The sequence below is a fragment of the Leptonychotes weddellii genome, chromosome 11 (assembly GCF_054177405.1).
Source record: "Leptonychotes weddellii isolate Sample4059 chromosome 11, ASM5417740v2, whole genome shotgun sequence".
Classification (NCBI taxonomy): domain Eukaryota; kingdom Metazoa; phylum Chordata; class Mammalia; order Carnivora; family Phocidae; genus Leptonychotes; species Leptonychotes weddellii.
Window position 1 is genome coordinate 31,805,206 of NC_138379.1, and position 27,136 is coordinate 31,832,341.

Genomic DNA, 27,136 nt, shown 5'->3' on the forward strand with positions numbered 1-27,136 from the left:
ACTGGCATCTCTCTTACAACTAATGGTGCTGTTTACCTTTCCATAGTTCATTGGTAATTTGGACTTCTTTGGTAAAATGTCTATTTAAAGTCTTTTGACCACTTTTAAAAATTGGGCAGTCTTTATTTCATTTATAGAACTTACTCATATATTCTGGGTACGAGCCTTTTTTTTTTTTTTAAGATTTTTATTTATTTATTTGACAGAGAGAGACACAGCGAGAGAGGGAACACAAGCAGGGGGAGAGGGAGAGGGAGAAGCAGGCTCCTGGCTGAGCAGGGAACCCGATGCAGGGCTTGATCCCAGGACCCTGGGATCATGACCTGAGCTGAAGGCAGACGCTTAACGACTGAGCCACCCAGGCGCTCCTGGGTATGAGCCATTTTGGAAATACTTTATCTGTGGCATATATTTTCACACTCTTAATGTTGTCCTTTATTGAATAGACCTTCCTAATTTTAAAGAAGTTAATATATCTATCATTTCTTTAATTGTTATTGTTTTGCTTATTCCCAGCCATGAAGATAGTCTCCTGACTTTGGTAATTTGTGATTTCTCTGTCTCTTGATCATTTCTTGCTAGGCATTTATCAATTTTGTTAGCTTTTTCAAAGAATCGACTTTTGTCGTTAATTTTCTGTCATATGCTTGCTTTCTATCTTATTTTTATTATTGCTCTTTTCTCCATTCTTTGAGTTTATGTTGCTAATTTCTTCCTATATATTTGAGATAGAAGCTTAATCTATTTTCATAATTTCATCTAATGTATGCATTAAGATCCAGATATTTTTCTTAAAACAGTGATTTAGCTGCTTACCACAAATCATGAAATGTCAATATTCATTTTCATTTAAAAATGTTACCTAATATGCATTGAGATTTCTCCTCTAATCCATATGGCATTGAGAACTGTGTTGCTTAATTTCCAGATATTTTGAAAATTTTCTAATTATCTTTCTGTTGCTGAGTTCTAGTTTAATCCACTGTGGTCAGAGAACATACTCTAAATGATTTCAGTTCTCTGAAATTGTATTTGCTTTATGGCCCAATATGTTCCATTTTAGTAAATTCCATGTGCCCTTGAACAGAATGTGTATTTTGCTATTTTTGATGTAATGTTATCTCTATGTCATGTTGATTAATTGCATAGTTAAATATTCCACGTCCTTGTTGCATTTTCTTTTTTCTGCTTAGTCTACCTGTTACAAGAGCATATCAACATGGTTGTGGATTTATTATCCCTTCTAGTTCTACCCACATTTCTTTTATGTATTTTCTTGTATGTTATTAGATATACATCTTTAGAATAGCTATGTATTCTTTTAAAAATTACCATTTTTTCATTATAAAATATCTCAAACTCTAGTTATTACATCTTGCCTCACAATCTACTTTGCCTGATATTTGTATAGATCTATCTTATTTCATTTAAGTTAGTGTTTCCATGGAGTATCTTTTTTCCATTCTGTGCCTTTCAACCTCTCTGTGTCCTTATACATGAAGACTCAACAGACAGCCCTGGAATTTTACCAAGGCTATTTATCCTTGGTGGGCCCTGAACTTAAATATTTTTCCAAAGCCCTAAGTCCGTCGAATGCTCAGCTCAGCTTCTCTCCCTTTTAGCTAGTACTTTTGCTTTTGGAAACTCCCAATTTCCTTAAGGAGAAAAATCACCACAAACACGGGCTGACCTTGCTCACTGTTTTTCTCCCCTCTTCTGGATACTGATTCTAAAAGGCTGGAAGTCCCCCTTTGCTTTGTAATTCTGATATTTCCAACTTTTTAAAACATTTTACCCAATTTTTCTAGTTGTTCTCGGAGTTTCCATGATCTGAACAAAACCCAGGCTATTACTACTGGAAGTGTAATTTCTTGTTGCTAATAATAAAAGGGGTGGGTCTAACATAGTCCCATTAAAAATGATGTTTTCTGTAAGCTTTTTATTAATTTCTCCTCTTAAATCCATTTCTCCTTCCTTTTCCTTTCTGTTTCATTGCTGTTCTCAAATTTCTTTTGATGCTTAGCCTATTTTTTCTTCATTCTGTTTGAATAGCCTAACTGAAGGCTATATACTTCCCCTAAAAGCAACCCACAAGTATTTAGTACACTCACAAAATTTGAGCTGCTCAGTACTTTTAGTTTTATGTAATTAGATCTTCTAGGTTCTATTTTGATTGATTTTTTGATTCATAAATTATTTCAAAATCTGTCACATAATTTTCTAGTTATCTTATTATTGTTTTCTAGTTTCATTTTATTATAGACAGAGAAAATTACCTTCTGATTTTAGTCCTTTGAAATTTTGTTTTTTTGTTTTTTTTTTTTAATGGCCTTGCATTTGGTCAGATTTTGTGTTTACAACGTTCTTGAAAAGAAATTCCTATTCTTAGTTATTGAATACAACGTTTTATGAAGGCAAATTGGCTTCGTTTTTTAGTCACATCGTCCAGATGATCAATAGTTTCATTAATTTGGTAAAGTTTTGTTTATATGGTAGTTTTGGTTAAGCTGGAGCTGTAATTCCCAGAAGTCTTTTCCTTAGATGGTGTCAGTGAGATTTGCAAAAGAGGCAGACAGAAGTGAAGCAGCTGCTATTTCCCTCTGGAGATCTTTGCAGACAGATAGATGAAGGACACATAGACAGGAATCTTGTCTCACTCTTCTCCACTTCATGTCCAGATCTTGCTGACCAGCAGGGAAGCTGGGCTGCAAACTCACAGAAGTAGCTTTAGGGAAGCAACGACCTTCCAAAGACTCCTTCATTTGCCCTCCTTCCCAGTCTCACTTCAGTTCTTGAATATCTGGAAGTGGTCCAATTTGTCCACCAACTGCAGTGTTCCAGGAGAGCTGAACAGTGCCTTTCTCTGATCCTCCAAATCTCCCTTCCACACCATTGCTTCCCACTTTCACAGTTTCAAAAGGCGTATTTTTCTGTAACAAATTCTTTATTCTATAATATTCATAGTTTCGCTGTCCTGATTAAATTCTTTCAACCTAAAATTTGTCTTTCTTACAGAGAATGTGGTGGAGTCACCTTGACTTCTGACCAGTGTGCACTTTTCTTTTGTTGAATATACTGGTAAAAGCAAATATATTTTATTTTATCCTCTCTCTTTTTTTAATTAAGTAGAAACTACAAGTCTAGGGCTCTTAAGGTATAAGATTTGGATTACTTCTGCACACTGCAGAATTAGAACAGTTCTATGAACTTGGAAATCCCGAGTCTACCTGCCTTGACATACCTCCTTGATGAGTTGGAATGACAAGTTTGAGAGCTATTATGAAAAAGTGCTTTAGGCTAGGAAATGTGGCATTCTGAGGAAATTCTTGAGTAAAATGTAACTTGGGAGATTTTTTAAAGCTCTTCTCCCAAAGATTTTGTTCCTAGAGATCTGGGATAGGACCAAGGGATATGAATTTCTCACAAATATCCCAGATAATTCCAATGTATGTGGATGTGGGTTTCTTTTTCAGAAAGATGGGATTATTATTCAGAATATATCTCAACATACTATTTTTCTCCTGGGGCTTTCTATTCACCTTTATCAACTTCCCAAAGCAGAAAAAAATAAAGAGGCAAAACAACAAAAAGTACCACTTTCTCCAAATTTTCTGGACCATGCAGCCTCTTATTTTGAGGAATTTGCATCTCTAAATGTCACAAACACGTAATCTGGTGAATTAAACATGTTACATGTAATGCATTTAATGTTTCTAAACAAAAAGAGGCTTAAAAACCTTTTGAGAGCACTCAAATTCAGAAGAATTACATCAAAGTTTACTGTAAGAATAAATTGAGTTCATGTCAAAGTATTACTTTATTCACTGTATGAGTTTGAATCTTGAGATTTACATACATGTTACTAAAGAGCAACTTCCCCTGCGTAACTCCATACACATCACCTCGGAGGAGGGAAAAAAACGGAAGAAAGAAAAGAAAAAGGAGTACTTATTTTCTTGGTTAACCATGGCACAAAATCACTTATAGGAAAGACATTCTTAGTCAAATGTTTTCGGGGGGGAATGGAAGAAGGTATCTCATATACATTGAACTGTGCTATTCTTTTTAATATTCTCATGAATTTTTACATAGTGCTGGAATAACTGACATACTTGAATTATCACACATAAAGCAGAAGAGTAAAAATTTGTCTAGAAAAAGAATAACGTAATAGTTATAGTGAATCATGGTAGCAGACTTCAAAGCCTAGCCAATGGTACTTCTGGAAATGCTCTTTTCCCTGTTAACATTCTTTGATAACATAATAACTATTGCTAATTAAAAACAACTATTATAGAGAGGTTCTTTCAAAACAGTAGATTCCCCTTTTGAATGAGCAGTACAAACTCCTCACCCTCGACTGGAGTCAATCAACAGAGATTCACAGCTGCACATGGCACCTGACAGTACAAAATCACTTGGGAACCCAAGTTTTACTTTTGACCTGGAACAGTTTTCAACTTGAAACTTCTTTGGCTTCCTCTCATCCTAAGATGGCTTAGGGGAGACGTTCCTCTTACCACCCACAGCTGCACCATGCTGTCTCCACAAATGTCTTTCCCATGGAAGCATGCATAGCTTTATAAGGACAGAACTCTTTATCTCATTCATTCTCTGTCCCTCCTCTTCTTTATCAACTTCTTTCCATCTTCTCCTTGATAACTTGCTTAATGGCTTAGTTAAGAGAAGAATGTTAAAGCCAAGAGGAGTCATGAGATGCAGCAAAAATAGGACAGCATTCCATCTAATTAAGATATTCCCTTCTTGATGGATTCCTCTAAAATAAATGTTTTGAAGAGGATTCTGCTTCTTGTGTGCCAAGAAAAACTAATGAAGGAAAGGATTAGAGATGACATTTGAAAGAATTATGTAATCTTTCTGTTTTGTTTTATTTTTGCACTTAAAATTATTTCAAATAAAATCTCAAAATCCCAATGTTTCCTGGGACATTTCTGAAAAAAAAAGTATGGGTTTGATCGGATGATAAAAACATCAGCCATGATGATAAATATCAACTTACATTTGGTAGTCAGGTGCTCTTAATTCAGCTCTCCCATAATAACATGAGTTTAATTAGATAAGCCAAATCTACCCGAATTGATTTGGCTTTAGATTTTGGTTAGCAAGCTTTTATGAAAGGGAGGGATACTTGTATTTCATTTTAAAATCTGTGAAACAAGGAGAAATTTCTTGGTAGAAAATGGAAACATGAATACAAAGTATTTGTCAATAACATTTTAAAAGGAAATATCTACCAATCATAGGAACTATTTACTTGTCTTAAAACTACTTCCTCTCTTGCTATTTCTCCATACATTCTAGAAACCCGATGCTGGAGTTGGTTTGTTTTTAAGATTGCAGTGTACAGATAACTCTGAGTTAAATTTGTCTTTATTTATCTTAACACTCTAGGTCTATAAATACTGTTAAGCCATACAAACTAAAACTTATATCCAAGAAACCAATTTCCATACTCTTCCTTATTTTTATTAGCACCTAGGAAGAAAGCAATATGTATGAACTGTGCAAAGGGACAACACTGTAGTAACACAGAGTTTGATATGACAAGCCAAAGACACTGCATCTGTGGCTTATTTCATAGTAACACTGACTGGTGTTCTCAAGCAAGAAATAGGTCTCCTCCTCCTATGAAATCATTCTTTAATATGAGATCATTTTAAATTACACAAAAATGTTTTTTATAAAATCTACCCAGTGGATGACAAGTCATTACTGCCAATATTGGGGTAACTGTCTCATGGTTTTGTAAAATTCATAATCCTCATTTCTACATGCTTAATATCGATCATTAATTAATACTACCTGCCATATACTTAATATTGGCAATTCTACAAAAATGTATTAGTATCAAATAATGAAACTGCTTTAAAAAATATCTTGTGATAAAGTTTCTTCTTTGGTATGCAATTAAAAAAACACTATTCTTTTGGAACTGAAGTGTAATTTGAAGCTAGAGATGCAAGTACTATATCTGAACAGTATCTCTCACTTTATAGTGTTAAAAATATATACCTTTTTTTTTAAGAGAAAGAAGAACTGGTATACATGTGCCATGGGCCTAAGTATGAGAGAAATAATGCAATTAATTTTTTCCCACTTAGCTATCAAATCCATCACCCCCTTCTTACTTGGTTGATCTACTTTTGGTGTTAAACTCTGTGACTGATGTTAAATTGACAATTTCTCTAAAACAAGCTAATATTTGAGATGTCACATCACGTCAGATGAACAGCACAACCACTTCTTGTGTGTCAAAGGCATAGGGAGAAGGCACTGAGCTTGTATGAAATGATGCATCAATAGAAAACAGTGTAAACTCATTAAAAGATTCAAGATTGCTTTAAACAGAGAGATCAAATTTCATAAACAACTTGTACCTAACTTATACAAAGAGCTAATACTCAAACAGGCTCCATGATGCAAAATACGCATTATAGAAGAAAAATGATTTTTAAAAATAATTCAACGATTTTTTCAGATTAAGGTCAATAAATTAATCAATATTCATTGTCTTGCATTTATTAACTACTAAGAAGACACATTTACTTCTCTACAATCTCTTCCATTTACTTGAAGAACTGAAGCAACCTAACAACTTCTTAATGCTGTTTTCCAGATAAGACAAACCAGCCTTGAAACTACTGTTACCAAAATGTTGTCTTTAAAGAACAGAGTTGTTAGTCTTTTGTTGAAACCCAAATGTTCAGTCTCTTGAAAAATCAATTCTGCATTGACCTGGAAGGGGAATCTGGGATTCTGATGGAAGTTTAACTTAACTTACTCAGGATGATTTCAGGAACAAACCCATGCCATGATATCTACCCAACATTTTTAATATGTGAGTTTTCTTAAGTCATCTGATTTTGGTTTTTCATTCACATAGTCTGCGATGGCAGGATATACATGGCTCAGGGGGCCTCTTCACTTCCTTTCTTTTTGTCCCAACATTTTTCTTGATGGGAAGGAGTTATAAAACAACCCAATAGAAGACCATGAAAATGTGCAGATGCACTGGAATGTGATGCGGCAGCCCAAGTCCAGTGTTTAATTCTAAACTGCAACATTCCATGATTTTCCAATATTCTGATTCAACATGCCCTTTTAACAATCATTTCTAGAACTCCAGAAAACAATATCTGGGGAGAGCTCAGCCAATGAAGCAGACAAGTGGTATTCTTCCAATCTCACAAAGGTGGCCTCTGTAGAAGTGTACAAAAACTTTGAATTAAAAAAGAAGGAAGAGGAGGTGGGGTGAATTTGACACATGCCTTCTGGCCTCTAGCCCAAAACCCAGGGAAAATCGTGAAGCCAGACAGGCAACCAGTTGCTTGCTCAGTATGTTGATTAGACTGCTGATTTAGCCAGTTGTGCTTTGTTTTCCTGAATCAAGACTTGTTTGGCAAGTTCACTAGAATTAATTCTCAAGTTCTCTTTTAATTTGTTAAGCTCAAAGTCATGGAGAATCTTGATAGTCATTAACTTTTCTCGCTTGATTCTGTCCAGAACATCTTTTGGAACATCAGGGATCATCCAGGCCAACAAAAATTTAACTAAAAACACAACATGCTGGAGGACACATAAGAGAAAATCAAGGACACTGTTAGAATTGTCAAACATTCAGCGGGAAGTTCTTACAAATCATTCATTCAATAGATCGTGCTCAACAGAGAAGGCATGAGGAAAAGCAAAAAGATATGGTTCCTGTCCTGGAACTTTCCCAGAAAGACAAACATTAAACAAATAAATATATACTAAAATGTATAATTACAGAAATTCCAGTTGATCATGGTTATTGAAAATTCTCTTTATCTGTGCTCACTCCTGAGAACCTAATAAAATATTTGTAAGGGAATTCTAAAAAATGGTGTAACTCACAAAGACAAAAAAAAAAAAAAAAAAAAAGAGGGAACAGTGACAACAGACTCGAGAGCAAAGAAAGCTGGCACTTAAACTCGCAATTGGTGACATGATGGTGGTAAATCCCAGCAAATCAAAAGCCAACTTTGTTTAGATCTTCAATAAAGCTCAGGAAAGTTGGTCCTAAGGACTTTGAAAGCATACATGTGGGTGGAGTTGAAAACCAGAGGATTAGCCAACATTTGGTATAAGGAAAAGTTGGAATCTTCAGGACCTCTCTCCCATCGTCATCCAGGTACTACTTCTCTCCAACCTGGCAGCAAATGAGTAATTTACTCTGTGCAGAAATCAAAACAGGAAGCTGTGAACTCAGGAGCACCAGAGATAGTGGAGGGTGGAGGAGTGGCACCATACTGAAAATAGGGCCACTAAGTGAAATTCAGTGAATCCTAAGATCCTTAGTCTTCTTTGTCTTGTTCAGCTCTCAGAACACAGGCAGCCATAAAAGAGCTCAACAGAAAGGAGTTCGGAGGACTTTTCTCTAGGAAAAGTAAGTAGTCTGTGAAATTAGAACTGCAGATACCAAATTTTGTAGGTTTCAAATAAAAAGGTCCCCTCACTACCTCATCACCCTACAGTGAAACCTACCAAGTGACATTCCTCCTCTATGCACACAAAGCGTATAATCAGCTTTCATTTATTCACTCTTAAGTATGAGCAGATTGCCAAGAATTGGCAAATACGTAAGAAAGTCTCTAATGCAAAAGAAAAAGATTGAAATGGACAAACAGAAACTAAGAGGAAACAGAGATAATGAAGGAGCAAAAGAACAGCAGAATAAAAAGACAAAAACATGAGTTCATCTATTCATAGGAGAGAAAATAATTACAATTTCAAAATAGGAAGTATAACACCTGAGTAATAGAACTTCCAGAAAGACAGAATAGAGAAAAGAAGGAAATAATTAAAAAAAATAATATGTACAAGCAAATTTTCTCGACTTGAAGGGTAAGTACATTTTCAGATCCATAGGGCTCAGCGAGTGTCCAGAAAAATGAGTACTACCCAATAACAAGAAACTGTCTTGTGATGTTCCATAAAAGAAGGACTAGTGAGAGAATCCTTAAAGCTTACTGATGTATAAAAAGATCATAAACAAAGACTGGGGAATTGGAATAGTATTGCATTTTATAACAACATTGAAGCTGACAGAAAATAGAGCAATGTCTTCAGAAATGTCAGGAATACCTAAATAAAGTTGGTTGAAAATTTTTCAGGGAAAATGACCTTCAATCTTGAATTCTATACCATTTAATCATCTCTGAGGAAAGAAAAGAAATGTTCAATATTCAAGGTCTCTACAAATGACCACCCATAATTTTCCTCAGAAAATTATGAAAAATGTACTTCATCAAAATAAGCTAGTAAACCAAGAATGGGAGAAACACAGACCACAGAAAATACAGTTTTCAATACAAGAGAAGGTGAAGAAAAGTCCCAGGATGATAGTGAGTCAGAGCCTGGCATAATTAAAAATATTAATAGAATAATAAATAAACAAAAATCAAAAAATCCCTGGTGCAATTGACCAGACTGAAAGGTGATCTGAACTTATGATGGAAAATATGGGAATGAAAGAGTGATAAAGTCATAAAGAACAGAGAGAGAGAGAAAGAAAAATATGGGGAGGCATATACATAAGACTGCTCTCTTTTTCATCATGTAGAATTTGTGTGTGCTTGATTTGACTTGACTACTACTGAACTTCATGGCAGAGTGAAAAAAGTGCCTTACCTTTATTTCTGTCTCCTTTATTGGTCCTCATGTCCTCTGATATAGAACATCACTATGAAACTTACCCACATCCCCCGTGTGTATTTGTTCTCTTTTAATGCATGCCCTATATCCATAATAAGATTAGATATTCCACAAAGGGGTAACATAATATAGTGGACAGAGCAGATGCTTGGGAGTGATACATCTGGCATTGAAACCCAGCTCCAATATTAGCTGATTATCTTTAAACCCACTGCCAATTCTGCTGAGTCTCAGATTCATTTTTCAAGAGTGAATAATAAAGTCTAACTTACAAGGTTATTATCACAGTGTCTGGAACCAGTATGTATTAGCTATTCAGTAAAATCTGTGCGTTCTCTGTCCTTTTCCTGACCTCGAGGGAAGAGGCCCTATTTTTTCTTTCTTTATGTCACCTTGATATCTTCAACAATAGTAGGTGAATAATAGGCAACAACCCATTGTACTGAAAATATCCCTAAGTTGCTCTTCAGGACAACGAATAGTTCCTTCAAAACAATTTACTGAGATAATACTAATTTTCTGCTGAGCAGATACCTTTAGAAATCTGAAGGGAGAGGACAGACTAACTGGAATGCAAATTACGAGAGGCTTACTTCCATAACGATGATGAAGGTCATCTTGGCAGCAAGGACATGCCAGTACTGCATATTATGAAAATATTTCTGATCATGATCAGGAGGGTATCTGTAATCTCGGTACCTGAAAAACAGAGGTAAATAAAAAAAATTAGCTATAGCTTCAAATAGAGACCTAGCATTATTTCTCTTAAGAGACACTTTTAATTGACTACAAAAGTAAAGTCATAGGAAGTTAACTGCTATTATGATACATTTCATTTTTGCACAGATAAAAATCATGGCTACATGTTACTTAAATATAGTTTGGTGTAGCAGGAGACACAAGTGAAACTTCTCTCCTGCCCTTCAAATTTCTCAAAAGAGTCAACAAAATGATTCTGTCTCCATTCACTCTCTTCCTACTCTTTAACACATGTAGTTCTATCCACCACTCCACTGACACACATTGTCTCCTGTCATTAAACTGAAGAAACATGCTAATCCTCATCTTTTGTGATCTTTTGAGAATAGGACTTGACACTGTTGACTGTTTTTATTTTTTTAAAACTCTATTTTCTTTTGGCTTACCTGACACTGCACTGTTTTTATTTTTCTTACTATTCTTCTGGATTTTCTTAGTGCTCAACTTTGTAAGCTCACTGTTTTCTACAAAGTTGCTAGACATTGATATTATTCAAAGATTTAGTCCAACTAGGAAGTGATGAAATCAAGAAAATGGACACATGTCCATGCTCCTAAACACCATATTATGATTCCCCTATATGCAAATCTAAAATCTAACAATGGTTTGGTCTACCTGTGTGTCTACCAACATTTTGCTGTCTCTTGCTGTTTCCCAGATGAAGTAGTTTGCTTAAGGTTTAAGTTAAGTGGTCTTGATGTACTAGATATGTACTATATATATATAAAATCTTTATGTACTATATAGAAAATCTTTATGTCATATGTATTTATTATATAAATCTTTGTATATTTTTTTAAGATTTTATTTATTTATTTGACAGATAGAAGGAGAGCACAAGTAGGCAGAGAGGCAGGCAGAGGGAGAGGGAGAAGCAGACTCCCCGCTGAGCAGGGAGCCCGACGCAGGGCTCGATCCCAGGACTCCAGGATCATGACCTGAGCCGAAGGCAGCCACTTAACCGACTGAGCCACCCAGGCGCCCCTATTATATACAATCTTTAAATCATAGAGTAAAAAGACCCTCACAGTACATGAGACCCTCAGTATGGAAACAGGTTCACAAATCTAATTTCATGCTCCCTGCACGGAAGAAACCCTTTACATGGGATGGATGGTAATTTTATCATATTATTTCTCCTTTTCTCAGTCTATCTCTTTTTAAGAACATATAGTTAAATTCAAGTAGGTTAAATGCAGATATAATATGATCATGCTGTATGATCTAATAGATATTATATCTTGGGACCAAGGGGCATTTGTTGGTGCGAAATCTCTCCAATAAATTTAGAAAATAAGAAACAATTCAAAATTGATATTATTTTTATCCATAATATTCTTTTACTTTTGGACATTCTACTTTTCCAAATCAGATTCATACGAAGAGTGAAGTCTAAAACTGATGCACTTGCCCTAAGTAAATCCTTTGCATCTCAAGCCATGGAGGAAATGGAGAGCTTAAAAAGTACATTTTAAAAAGCAAAACTGAAAGCTAAGAAATCAAGAGGAAACCTGCAAGTGATGAAGTCTCGTTTTTCCGAAGGTGCCGTGTGGTTTGGAAAATCAGCTATGAGGAATGTTGACAGGCTGTCGTTGACATATCCTCTCATGGGCTCAGTGGCATCTGTTGAGTAGGCATAGTAGTAAACTAAACGGGGAATGATGTCCGATGTAAATGCAACAATAAAAGCCTGAAAGAAAAAGCAAGAGGGAAATCTTGAGCTAACGATCTAGGTTTTAAAACGTCTGATTTACATACCTCTCCGTTCCATGTGGATGCAAACGATTGAAATGCTATTACAAATTACGTTAATATAGGAGTCTTTGGTCTACAACATGAAATAGTCCTTTTCAGGTGTATGATCTAGTACTCCAAGGTCTCCCAGCTAGAGAGCGGCCAAGTTGAAAACTGAACCTAAATGTATCTAGCTCCAAAAATCATGCTCTTTCCACCGTGCCTTGTTATTTTTTACATCTGTTTCAAAGTACATTTCTACTGTCCTTAACCAAATTCATTTGCCTGAACCAACTTCATTAGCTAGGACGGTGTGTGTATATGCGTCTGTGCATGCACGTACATGCCCTCACACTGGTAGGGGATTGGTGGGGAGGCAATGGGAAGAGAGAAGACAATGTGATGGTTAATTTCCCACAGTTCAGTGCAATTAATTTCAATATTTGATTCTATAGGAATGGTATTTTCCCATCCTTCCCTAAGCTCTGGAATGGTATAAATACCATGTTTCTTTTAGGTTAGGTAAGTCCATTTAAAACCATCTGGCTCTGCCTTCTACATTTTTAGTGGTAGGTTGTTTTGTTTTGTTTTGGTAAAGATTTTATTTATTTATTTGAGAGAGAGAGACAGCGGGAGAGAGCATGAGCAGGGGGTAGAGGGAGAAGCAGTTTCCCCGCTGAGCAGGGAGCCCAATGCGCATGGGGCTGGATCCCAGGACCCTGGGATCATGACCTGCCCCAAAGGCAGACACTTAACCGAGAGCCACCCAGGCGCCCCTTAGTGGTAGTTTTTTAAAAAACTTTTAATATTACTTTGATAGCTACTGGTCCAATCAGGTTTTCTATCAGTTACTGAATAAACTTTGGCAGTTTTTATTTTCTAAAAAGGTGACAATTTCAAATAGATTTTAAAATTTATTGGAACAAAGGAACATATAACAGTCTCATAATTTTCTCACCTGTATCTTGTAAATCTTTTTTTCTTGCTGGAGATTTTCAGAGTTCTGTTTATTTTATATGTATTTTCAATGAACCAACTCTTGATTCACTTAGGAATTATACTGCTTTTTATTTGTTTTCCAATTTGACTATTTCTGATTATATCTGTATTAATTATTTCTTACTACTTCCTGTTGATTAGTTTTATATTTTTCCTTAAGTTTCTGAACTCATGCTCAGCTCATGCTTTCAAGTCTTCTTTTTTAATAATAACAGCATTTATTGCTATGAATTTTTCTGTAACTGTGGTTTTAGCTAATTCCTATAGGTTTTCATTTTAATTAAGTACTCTTTATAATTTCAATTTTGCTTCCTCTTTACACAATAAAGCTTACTTAGAAGTGTGAATGTTAGGTGGTTAGATTTTTTTTAAATTATCTTTATTATCAACTTCAATTTTTATACCATTATTGTATATAAATATATATTGTAAAAATTTCTGCTTTGGGGGAATTTAGCTTTATTATCTTTTTTTAAATAAGTGCTCCATAAACATAACATGTAAATGTTGTATATTCTCTATTTGTAGTATACAACATCATGTGTAATCAAGCTTTAACTGTGTTAGTCAAATCTTTTATATAGCATTACATATTTTCTGTCTACTTTGTCATGTGCTATGAAACTCTATCATGGTATTTCAAGGAGAGTGGTTTTACAATTTTCCTTGTATTTCTAAGAGTTTGCATGTCCTGAATTTCTCTATGTTGTTTAGTGCATAAAAGTGTAAGGTTGGGGGGCACCTGGGTGGCTCAGTTGGTTAAGCATCTGATTCTTGATTTCGACTCAGGTCACGATCTCAGGGTTGTGAGATCGAGCCTGGTGTTGGGCTCTGTGCTGGGCATGGAACCTGCTTAAGATTCTCTTTCCCTCGCCCTCTGCTCCTCCCTCCGACCCCCATTCACCCACATGCTCTCTCTCTCTCTCTGTAGGGATGATTTATCGTTATGGACTGTCACCATGATGAAGTCAACACAGAAAAAGACTGAGTTAAGCATCATTCATGGCTTCCCATCCCCCAGAAAACAAAATAAAATACAAAGCCACCCAAGCAAAATTGGTCCACTTACATTAGTTGCAACAGAAAGGACAGCCATTCCGTAAAGAATGTCTTGCCAAACACCTATGCTGTGAGCTTTAGCAGCAACAGGTCTCCTGTACTGAGTTGTAAGTTTCCAGGCATCCACTCGGATCTCTATAATATTATTCAAGAGAGCAAGAAGAGGAGCCAGAGGAAAAGAGGCCACAAATAATGTAACAAATCCAAATTGGATAACTGTAGGGAAAAAAGAAAAATTAGTGAACTCGTTATTGTGAAGGAGAAAAGGAGGAAAACTTTGCCCAAATCCTGCAATGTCCTCATTTTGGAGGGATCTACACCAGCAAAACACTCCAGGCCTCTTTCCATTTGCCCACCTCTTCCCCACTGGAAGCATAGTGACTTAGTTACTGGCTAGAATAGAAAGGAGAAACTGGGCATGTACAGCACAGTTCTGCCCTTGCTCTTTCTTTTGACATCTGCTTGTCAGATGAGGAAGATGTCAGAGATGAAGAAAGCATCTCTTCTTGTTAGATAAGAGATTCTCTTTATTCTTCTTAAAACATACCCTTTTATTAGGGGCTATGTTTAGGTCTATGCTGGTCTAGTCTTAACACTGGTAGTGACACATTAGTGGGGTAATCAAGTTTTTCTATCTTGCTAAATCTATGAGATCAGGGATAATGACTGATTCATTTGTATGCTTCCAAGAGCCAGCATGTGTTGGGTATATAAACATATCCAACTACAACAGTGTACAAACTATACTGTTTAAGGTTGGAAGATGCTAACAATTGAAAAGGCAGTGCAAAGGAAGATATTTGAGAATAAATCAGAAAATGAGTCATCTAAGGCATTACAACATATATAAATTATATGTGGGCCAAGGAAATACACAATTTTTTGCAATGAGGTGTTTGTTAAGGTCCTGATCTTCTATCCTATCTTGACATCTTCCTAAATAAATTTTATTCTCTTTCCTCATTAAGACTTAACACCTATGTAAGTTAGCTTCTTTTCCCATTTTTGTTCTTTTGTTTCCAACAATGACTGAGGTACAAGAATGCATTCAACTGGCAGTCTGGGCTTCCCACATGAGTGGAAACCATATAATAGATATGGGAATGCCTTTCCACTGAAGGGAGAAAGAAAGACTCTTCTACTAGTCCTCTATTTTTAGATGAATCTCAAGTGTTTCTGGATTACAACTTTTCTCACAAGAGTTTCTCAAAAGAATTAGCCTTGCCATTTACTAACCCAACTGAACACCTCTACTGAACTAAAAGACAGAAAATTCAGAAGAAGCATTATGTAGAAACAACTCGAATTTTCTGGGTTCAAATCCCACATTTTACTTAAAAATCTTTGTGGCACATGGCATAAATTGACCCATCCAAATTTCAGTATCCTCTAAAAACAAAATGCAGTGAATAATGAGTACTCTGTGGAATGTTTCAAGATTAGCGATAATGTACATAAAACATCCAGAATAAACTAACTCAGCTGTGCCTCAATAAATGGTAGTTAATTTTCTTATGAAACCTTGATTTCATTTTTTAATTTCAGCGATAATCCCTAATGCATTTATGCACAAATGCATTTGATACTTATACAATTAATTAAAAATTACAGCCTTATCACCCTATAAAGCAAGGACTGCCCAATTTTACAACCAGCTATATGAAACAGACTTCTCTCGATTTGTCCTAAATTCATCTATTTCAATCCAGGTATCATGTATATGTATCACAGTGGAGAATCAGTAGCAATTTCAGGTCACTTTTTCATTCCACCATACTTTTATGGGCCTTGAGAGTAAGTAAAGCAAAATGTCCTCCTTAATTCTACCAGAGAAGCAGAGAAGTAACTTGAGAGGAAACATTTAAGTAGACTTTATAAGCAGTCTCCATCATCATCCCTAATATTTCACCTCAAAATCTCTTCTCTGTTCAATCCTTAGCATTTTTTATGCATTTCTTGTGTTCAACGTGAACTTCCCCTACACAACTGTTTTTAGCCCGCTTCTTTTCAGCCTGAAATAAAGGACTTACACTAAATGTATGTCAGACTCTGGACATGTCTTTCAACTTATTCTCTCTCTGGGCTGTCAGTGAGGCAAACAGGATAGCTATGCAAGCTAATTTGAGACAGGAGTTAAAAAGTGATCCTTACTTTATTGGTTCAACAATCTTAACATTCAGTTGATAGGAAATACATCTCTAACATTGCCGTTTTGAAACTAAACTTCATTCTTCATTCTATCTAGTAAGGTATATATCCAACCACCTGTCTTTTCATCCACCATTCAACGGTTTATTGGACACCTACTAGGTAAAAGGCAGGAAGAAATATTAAGAGCTAAAAAAACTCACTTTACTCAGCCTGACCCTATGTTTCAAGAAAGTGGTTAAAAATTACCTGTTTCTAAATACTCATAGAATAGCCCAAGAGATCCAAAAGTTTCAAGGTCATGATCCTGCTCCCATCGACTGTACAGCTTTTCAGAGTTGGTCCGAGCTTTTCGACGTCTCCACCAATTCAGAACCATACTGTTGGAAGTGATAAAAGTAAATACATGATTAGAATTTAAAAGAAAGGGGTCAGAAAACCAGGTAGTTAAATCTAGAAATTGGTGGTAAGAGAGGTTAAGTAACTTAAGATCACAGAGCAAAGAGAGTATAACTACAGCTAAAGTAGAAATAAGAATCTAGTGTTCTTTTTACAACACATGCTGAGGTCAAAGTTTTTTATTGACATATTAAGAAAATAAGACAACCCCGACTCTCCCCATAGGAATATATTTACTCAGAGACAGTTCTGTTAAAAAGCATGTGGAAGAGAAGGTCACCAGAGGACCATTTTTTTTTTCTATTTAATTTACTAACCTTTATGCTGTCATGAGGATGCTCAAGGAAATGAGAAACTGGTTACAAGGGAAAATATATGACAAAGGAAACACAGAGACCTATCAAACACATGAAAATAAATGCAATAATCCTAAACAAAATATTGCCTAACTAAATTCCATACTATTTGAAAAATATTGTATCACAGTAATGTTGGATTACTTTAAGGAACAGAAGGGCTTTTTTTTTATTAGAAAAGCAATCGATGTAATAAATGACACTAACAGATTTAAGGAGAAAAACATAAAATTATGTTGACTAATGCAGAAAAATGTATTTGATACATTTCAAGCACCTATTAAAACCTATTTATGACAGAAAAGCAGGAAAAGAAGGAAATTACCTCAATCTGATCAAAAACATCTACAAAAATCCTGGGGCAAACATCATTCTGAACAGGGAAAAGTTAGAAGCATTCTTTTTAGGATCAATAACAAAATAAGACTGTGCATGATCTTAGTCAAGAATCTATTAGACACAGCAAAGAAAACAAGCAACAAACTATAAAAGACAACGTACTAAATAGAAGATATTTGCAAATGACATATCCAATAAAGGATTAGTATCCAAATATATAATGAACTAATACACCTCAACACCCAAAAAACAAATATTCCACTTTAAAAATATCAATACGAACAGCCATTTCTCCAAAGAAGACATACAGATGGCCAACAGACACATGAAAAAATGCTCAACATCACTCATCATCAGGGAAATGCAAATCAAAACCACAATGAGTAATCTCCTCACACCCATCAGAATGGCTAAAATCAAAAAAGACAAGAAATAATAAGTGTTGGCAAGGATGTGGAGAAAAAGGAACCCTCTTGCACTGTCGGTGGGAATGCAAATTGGTTCAGCCACTGTGGGAGACAGTATGGAGGTTCCTCAAAAAGTAAAAATGGAACTACCCTATGATCCAGTAATTGCACTAATGGGTATTTTCCCAAAGAATACAAAGACACCAATTCAAAGGGATACATGCACCCCTATGTTTATTGCAGCATTATTTACAGTAGCCAAATTATGCAAGCAACCGAAGTGTCCACTGATAGATAAATGAATGGATGAAGAAGATGTAGTAGGGGCACCTGTGTGGTTCAGTTAGTTGAGTGTCCGACTCTTGATTTTGGCTCAGGTCATGATCTCAGGGTTGTGGGATTGAGCCCCTCATCAGCTCCATGCTCAGCAGGGAGTCTGCTGGAGATTCTCTCCCTCTCTCTCTCTCTGCTCCCCAGCCCCCCGGCTTGTTTTCTCTCTTTCTCTCTAAAATAAATAAATAAATCTTTAAAAAAATGATGTGATATGTGTGCATACACACACACCATGGAATATTATTCAGCCATAAAAAAGAATGGAATCTTGACATTTACAACAATGTGGATAGATCTAGAGAGCATAATGCTAAGCAAAACAAGTCAGAGAAAAGACAAGTACCATAGGATATTACTCATATGGGGAATGTAAGGAACAAAACAAAGGAAAAAAAAAAAAGAGAGGGACAAATAAAAAAACCAGACTCTTAACTGTGGAGAACAAACAAACAAATTATTAGAAAAAATAGTGGAGTTTATCTACATATTTTATTCCTACGTACCCACAAAACACAAGTAGAAAACATAATTTTGAAAAAGATATCATTTACAATAGCAACTAAAATTGAAAGTACCTTTAGATGGATTTGACAAAAGATCTATAAGACCTATATGCAGAAGTTTAAATCTTTATTTAAAGTCATTAAAGTCCAAAATAAACATTCATGAAATAAAAAGACTTGGTATTATGAAAATGCCAGTTATTTTACTGAAACAACTGAAATGTAATTTCAATCAAAAAACCAAAATACTTTTCCATGTGGGGTCTGACAAGATGTTTTTAAAATCTGTACAGAAAGACAAAAGACAAAAGATAGCCAATATATTTCTATAGATGAAGAATAAGTTGGTAAGACTTGACCCACCAGAGATCAAGACTTATTATAAAGCTGTATTAATTAAGAGAGTGTAGTATTGGTGCAAGGATAGACAAATCCTGGAACAGAATGGAAACCTAGTATAGCCTTGCACTTGCTATATGGCATAAGGTAGTATTGTAGATCATGAAGACTGGAGAAGAGGAACTTCTCAATAAATGGTAAACACAACAATTACATATCTGTGTGTATGTGGGAAAGAAATTAAATTTGAACTTCCTATCAAATACAAAAATCTTTTCCATGTATATTCAAACTTTAAAAGATAAAGACAATAAGGAAAAAAGTTAAAAATTTACAAGTATATGAGAACATCTTTTTGATCTTGGGGTAGGGAAGGATTTATTAAATAAGACTTGAAAAATGCTAACCCATAGAAGAAAAGATTGGTAAATTCTACTGTATTAAAAGAATATTCTTTTATCCATCTATACCAGAGGTTTCCTAGAGAGTGATTTAGCCCACAAGGGTACATTAGCAACGTCAGAAACATTTTTGGTTGTCACAGCTGGGGAGAGGGTGGGCTACTGGCATCTAGTCTGTATAGAGTCCAAGGATGCGGCTAAACCTCTTACAATGCAGAGGACAGCCCCCTACAGCAAAGAATTATCTGGCCCAAATTGTCAATAGTGCTGGGGTTGAGAAAAATAAAGAGACAAAATTTATGTTCGGATAAAATATACACAACACATATGACCAAATCCCAAACAAAAACAGTCACCAGAAGTTATAAAGTATTCCTACAGATCAATTAGAAAAGGATAAATTGGTAGAAGAATGGTTAAACAACACCAAAAAGCGTTTCATTGAAGAGGAAACACAGTGGCTAAAACTGCTCATTCGTGTTATTAATCAGGGACATGCAAAATAAGACCAAAGTGAGATATCATTTGTGCTTTCCAAATTTGTAAAATTTGAAGTACTATAGCAAATGTACATTAAAATGACACTTACATGCTGCTTTATATCCAAACTGAAAGACAAAGAGGAACGGCACAGAACACCTGAGATTTTTCAGACAATATCAAAAAGATGGGCATACATGGAACTGGAATCACAAAGAAAAGGGGATCACCCAGTTTAAGCAAGAAAAATCTCCCGGGAACCCCAGGAGCACTTCTTACTAACTCCTCAGTCCCCACATAGTAACCATTATCTTGAATTTTATAATAAGTACTTCCTTGCTTTCCTAAATATGGTTTGATCATCCATGATCCATTTTCAGTTAATTTTTAAATGAGGTGTAAGGTTTACAACAAGTTTTGCTATTTTGCAAATGGAGGTCCAATTGGTCCAGCACGAGTTGTTGAAAAGACTGTTCTTTCCTCAATGAGCTGCTTTTGCACCTTTGTCAAAAATAAAATGGCCATATTTATGTAGATTTATTTCTGCAATCCCTACTCTGTTCTATTAATACAAATATGTATCCTTTCACCAATCCCAACATCTTGATTAATACAGTTTTATAGTAAGCCTTAAAATCGAGTAGTACAATTTTTTCAACTTTATTTTTTATCAGAATTGTTTTGCTTATTTTAGCTCTTCATCTTCTATATAAATTCTAGAATCTGCTTGTCTATATGCACAGAAAGAAATTCTTCTGATATTATGACTTGAATAACAAATCTATATATCAACTTGGGGGCTAACTGGCATCTTTACTAATTTGAGTCTTCCAATACATGAACACAACATTTCTCTCCATTCATATAGATTAAAAAAATTTTTTCCCATCAGGATCTGTAGTTTTCAGCATAAAAATCCCATATATTTTTTAGATGGATATCAAAGTATTTCATTTTTTTGGTGCTAACTACCTCTGTACTGATCAATGTTTCTTGCATCCCAAACTTTCATTTTGTATTCTTTTCTTGCTCAACTACACCTTTCAGTGACGGTCTATGAACATAAACTCTTGTTTTTTATGTCTAAAAGTTGTCTTTGTTTCACCCGCACTTTATACATTAGTTAAACTGGTTTTAGAAATCTAAGGTGCACATTAATTTTACTCAGAATCTTGAAAATACTCTGTCTTCTGTATCTGATGCAAGGAGTAAGAAATCTGTGGACAGATTGTTTAGCTCTCATGTTCTGGAGTTACACCATAATGTATCTGGGTGTGAGTTTAGTTTTATTTATCTTACTTCATACTCCAAATTCTTTTTCATTTCTGAAACTTATGTTTTTCTTCATTTCTGGAAAATTTTCAGCAATTACCTATTCAGAGAATTGGTAAGAAAGAACTGGTGAAAGAATTTTTTCCTCCACCACTTACTCAATTCTCTTTTTCTGGAACTACTAGTAAGTTAATATGGAAGCCTTTTAATATAATATAGCTTCCTGTCACTTCAATTTTTTTAATCTCATTGTCACTCTGTTGTATTGTACAATGAGGGAATTTCTCAGTACAATTTTCCAAGTCAATAATTCATTCTTCAGTTGTTTCCAATCTGCAATCAATGTCATCTACTGTACTCTTTATTTAAAGTACCATATTTCATTTATGTAGAATTGGTTCTTTTTCATATTAATTTGTTCTTGTTTCATTTATATCTGTTTTTATTTAAATTATTTCCTGACCCTTTTAAATGATAGTATCACCTCTTTTTATGTTTTTGGTTTGTTTTTTTTTTTTAAGATTTTATTTATTTATTTGACAGAGAGAGACACAGCGAGAGAGGGAACACAAGCAGGGGGAGTGGAAGAGGGAGAAGCAGGCTCCTGGCTGAGCAAGGAGCCTGATGCAGGGCTCAATCCCAGGACCCTGAGATCGTGACCTGAGCCGCAAGGCAGACGCTTAAGGACTAAGCCACCCAGACGCCTCCTCCTTTTATGTTTTTAGGCTTTGCCAGAATCTTCTAGCTAGAGTAAGTTCACTTTCTAAAATCTGATTTTGCTAGTAGACTTTGTAGAATGACATGTCCTCATAAGTTTTGGAATTTTGTTTCGTAGGCTTAATTTTACTTGCTTCTTTTTTCTTTTACTTCCCTGTGTGTCTGTCTCTTCTCCTTTCTGTGAATATTTATTCTCCCTCTTGTGTTTGGTTTAGGAGTTATCCCCATTCTGCCCTCCAGGTTCTCAATCTACAGTTGGGACTTAAGATAACAGCTTAGCTTTATTTCTTTACGGTAACTGGGATATGGTTTATCACATACTGTTTGCAAAGATATGTCATGTTCTTCCTTTGTCAGCACATGAAATAGTACCCCAGGAGAACTCCTGAACTGTAGGGAGAGATGGGAGCAGAAGAGGAAGGTGTTTTCAACCTTCTTTCATGAAGAGGTGAGAATAAACCTAATCCCTACCTTCACTACAGTTACTCTGGCCAAGCCCTGGTCTCAAGTGGAGCACTTCAGTCCACTTGGTACTACAGGTGCTAAACCTTGATGCTGTCATTTCCTAACTAGGAGCCCTGCAAGATGACAGGCTTATGATTCTTTCTCTTTTTATTCATGGAAAATTTCAACTTATATTTGAGATCAACTGTCATTTTGGTTTTCTCTTTTCATAACATATTCATTATTGCTATGCTTTTGGAATAGGAAGCAATCCCTTCATATACCAAAACTTAATTCATGACCAATTTTTGTGCCTAAGTGTGTCCATGTCACAAAAATATTTTTACGGAGTTCAACTTTTAGTAATCTTGAGAAGTAATATGTAACATATAGAATAATGTACAGAGGATAAAACATTTAGATTTCCCAATGGAATCTCCATAGGAGAGGGGGATAATACCTTTTCCTCAACTTCACTCAAGCAATAAAAATCCGTATCTAAAAGCCTCTTTTACATTAGTGCATTCCTAACTGTTGATTAAAAGTGAGTTTTTGTTGAGTTAACCATTTGCTAACATTGATACCATGATAATAAAAGAATTCCATCTTCTTCCAGAGGAAATCTCTCATGGTTACTTGAATCAAGAAAAACTTGTAAGTCATACATACGGATAAATGGCTTCTTTGACATTTCCGAAGATCTGTTTCCCAGTCATTATGATGGTCAACTGGGTTGTCAATTCTATTAGACAGCCTCCAGGATCACACTAGTCAGAAGCAAGAAAAAAAAGAAAAGTGAACGATGAAAGATGGACTTTGCCGACAAAAGAAATCTCAGACCTGAAGACTAGAATCTGAAGATTTTGATGGGAATGGATATTAGAGGGATATAAAGAGATATTTAGCTCAATAGTTTCAAGCAGGATCACTAACCAGTTACAGGATAGCTGCATTAGATTCAGATTGCTGAGTCTCATTGTTAGAAAATCCTGAATCTTTCTATCAGGATCAAGGCTAGGAGTTGTTATTTTCTTCATGTGATTTGGATGCAAGGCAGGTATGGAAACCACTGATGTGGTCTAGCTCTATGACCCATGATAGAGCCCTTCTTGCTCTACTTCTGGAATGCTATCGCTTATCCTTTGCAGGACGCCTTCAGGAATACAGAACTCACTTATCCCATTTCATAGCTCATATTTTATTCCTAAATAATAGGCACAAAATAACTGCTTGCCCCAAAGGAACTGGAAAGTCTACCAGACGACAGGATTGTAAGACCAATACTCTCTGTGGAGAGAGTCAGTGTCTTAGACTTCTCTTAAATCTTGATAAAATCTGAGTTTGTGCCGGGCACACAACGAGTATTTAGCTAATACTGAGTTCCTGAAGCCACAAGCCTCTCAAGAGAATTCTTACCTCTTCACTTCTCCACACATTAAACAAATATGTGTATTTTCCGGGATAGCCCACGAACTTCCCTTTAAAGAAAGCTACATAGAAGCAGGACGAGTAAAAATTCACAAACTGAAACAGGAACATTTTCAAGGTAAGACTGCTCTCATATTCCTGGTAAGTTCGAGGAATTTCTGTTAAGTAATAAAACACCAAAGTTAAATTATGCACCTTCCTGTTTCTCCCTCAATTCTGTATCGTCTGGGACAAGTCATATTATTAGTCATATTATTATGAGAGCCTGTTGAAATATGACCCACTCTTGTCCTAACAGACCAATATTAAGTAACTACAGATTTGTGCTTGGCTTTCAATTAGAGACTTTGTATTAATCTAATCACTGGAGAAGACTAGGAAGCAGTTATTATTATATTTAGATGGATAAAATACTTCACATGGAGTCACACAGTCAGAATATGGAATTCAAACCCATATCAGACTGGAGAGGCTTATGCTTACCCTGGTATACTTTATGATATCCTGTAAACATATCAGATCTCTCTCTCTTGTCTGCTGTCAATCAGGTTTAAACAAAGTAAAGGGCATCTTCAAGGGCAGAGGATGGTTTCCAAACTAAATTGTGTTTTCCTCTCATGAATTAAATGGTTGTATTAATTTTGAAAAGAATGTCATACAATTGGTGGCAGTAATAATACACTTTCTCTCTCTTTTATTTAAAATGCATGATCATGATCTAACATTTAGTGAATTCCAAAGATAAAAAATATTAGATTCCCTTCACATCAGAGAGAAGCATCTGGAGATGTAAGAGAGTCAGGGAGCATGTTTTTCTGAGCTGATGATCTCCGAACAGCCTGAGCTGATCTAGCGAAATTGGTGACAGTTTCAATGCTACTGAAATGGTAACACATATTATTCTAAAGACACAGAAAATTCCTCCATTTTAGTGAAATTCAGCTGCATTCTTACAAAATCTCTAATGTGTAGACAAGTGTCTCACCGAAATCTCTGATTTTTTTAGATGCTTTGTTTTTAAGTGCTTATCTGCTAGATTTTTTTTTATTAACCAAAAAAAAAAAAAAAAAAAAAAGCAGTAAAATTGAGCGAGAACTACAAATCTGAAAATAGCATTTAATGGAAGTTGCTTCCTAGTGCATACTCTGAAGCTCAATGATAATGTGCTCTTTCTGGTTACTGTTGGGCACAGCGATGGTGTACTGATTTTGAGGGGGGACCTGAGCATGCAGAAGAGAAGCTGAGGCCTGGAGGGAGTCTCTGAAACCACTTCCAACTTGCTGAGGGCAAGACCAGAAGCAAATGTGCTCCACACTCCTCTCCCTGACTGAATCTCCCACTTCAACTGTGACACCTTTACTATCCCTCATGGCTATAGGAGAACTTTTATTTTTATTTATTTATTTTTTAAATTTTATTTATTTATTTGACAGAGAGAGACACAGTAAAAGAGGGAACACAAGGGGCGCCTGGGTGGCTCAGCCGTTAAGCGTCTGCCTTCGGCTCAGGTCATGATCCCAGGGTCCTGGGATCGAGCCCACATCAGGCTCCCTGCTCTGCGGGAAGCCTGCTTCTCCCTCTCCCACTCCCCCTACTTGTGTTCCCTCTCTCTCACTGTCTCTCTCTCTGTCAAATAAATAAATAAAATCTTAAAAAAAAAAAAAAGAGGGAACAAAAAAAAAAGAGGGAACACAAGCAGGGGGAGTGGGAGAGGGAGAAGCAGGCTTCCCGCAGAGCAGGGAGCCCGATGTGGGCTCGATCCCAGGACCCTGGGATCATGACCTGAGCCGAAGGCAGACGCTTAACGGCTGAGCCACCCAGGCGCCCCTGTAGGAGAACTTTTAATAATTTAAAAGGAAAAGAGGGGCACCTGGGTGGGGCTCAGTTAAGTGTCTGACTTGACTGGCTCAGGTCATGATATCAGGGTTGTGATCTCACCCCCCCTCCCCGGGCTCCATGCCCAGGATGCTTAAGATTCTCTCTCCCTCTCACTCTGCCCCTCCCCACCACAGCATGCACACATGCTCCTCTCTCTCTCTCAAAATTAATTAATTTAAAAAAGGAAAATAATACAGGGTCTAAGACCTATGGCAACTGAAAAGAAAAGTACTACATTTTAGATTTACTCAGGACGAGCTGATTGTTTTGTTTCTCCTGCAATGATTTTCAAAATCAAATACCTTCCAAAACCATACACATGAAATAAAAATTATGTGTCTTGACAAAAGTCAGGATTTTACTTAAAATTCAACTAGCCCAATCAAGGGAAGATTAAGACAAGAATACTCTGAAAGATCTACAGAGTCTTAATTCTTCCATTTAGTTCTTTTTCTTGCTTCCACCATAATGGACCTAAATGTGCCTATTAGGGGAATCTGACTACCACCAGCCTATGTGTCTACCTACAGAACAAAACTGCTTAGCATGTGCCTTTAAAAATGATCTCCCCGAGGAATGGCCCAAAATGGATATATAGTGCCGGTAGAACATTTTTTTCAGTGTCACACAGATGACCTAGCCAGCTTACCCATTTTTGTAATCCATGCAGATATCTTTTCATAAAAGAAATTCAAGATCAAGATGACGATAAAGTTCAAGCAGGATCCACTGAGTGACGTGGTTATCTGGGGAGTGAGGAAACTTTTGACATGCTTGAAGGATGCTTCACTTTCCATGAAGCTAGCAAATGTAGCAAACACTGACAGGCGGTACACAATCACAGCTACCATACACGCAATGACAAGGGCCATCTGGAAAAGGGAAACAAGGACTCCGTCACCCTGATCTCTGTATCTCTGCAATGCGTACACACCTGAGACATACGACTCTCTTCATCTCATTATGTTAAGGTTAGCCCCTCTGACTTGGGAAGCAGACCAAGCCAGTCTCTCTCACCACAGATGGCAGGAAAAGAACACTGGCAAGGCAAAAGGGTTGGAGAGAAGACAAGGCATATGGTTGTGGTTGGGTGAGTCTAAAACAGACAAGTAGCCATTGCCCATCCTTTAGGACTGTCCTCTACCAAGCGTTGGAAAACTAGCCCGAAGGCCAAATCCTGCCTGTGGCCTTTCTCGCTCTTGTATGGTTCTTGAGTTAAAGATGGCTTTTTGCTTTTTTTAAAGGTTATACGAAAAAACAAAGATGATTACATGCAGAGACTATTTGTGGCCCACAAAGCTTAAAATACACATGGCCCCTTCACAATGCAAACTCTGCCCTAGGTTGTAGTTAAACAGGTAGTGTGAAGACCACGTCCTTTCCCAAGAGGAACACATTTAGAGATTCTATTCCATTTCCCCTCAGAATGTTGCCATTAGTGTTCT

At 36.2% G+C, this 27,136-nt stretch overlaps 1 protein-coding gene across 1 annotated transcript in view; it reads right to left on the minus strand.

Moving 5' to 3' along the window:
* Positions 1-1,364: 1,364 nt before the first annotated feature.
* Positions 1,365-27,136, minus strand: part of ANO5 (anoctamin 5) — an 84,677-nt gene continuing 58,905 nt past the window's right edge. Inside the window, exons 13-20 of the mRNA XM_081798455.1 lie at positions 26,341-26,563; positions 23,802-23,971; positions 23,055-23,152; positions 16,645-16,775; positions 14,258-14,463; positions 11,967-12,145; positions 10,290-10,395; positions 1,365-7,587 (exon numbers count right to left, since the gene is read on the minus strand). Coding sequence (XP_081654581.1) covers positions 7,366-7,587; positions 10,290-10,395; positions 11,967-12,145; positions 14,258-14,463; positions 16,645-16,775; positions 23,055-23,152; positions 23,802-23,971; positions 26,341-26,563 — 1,335 coding nt within the window. The 3' untranslated portion in view covers positions 1,365-7,365. The remainder of the gene's footprint in view (positions 7,588-10,289; positions 10,396-11,966; positions 12,146-14,257; positions 14,464-16,644; positions 16,776-23,054; positions 23,153-23,801; positions 23,972-26,340; positions 26,564-27,136) is intronic.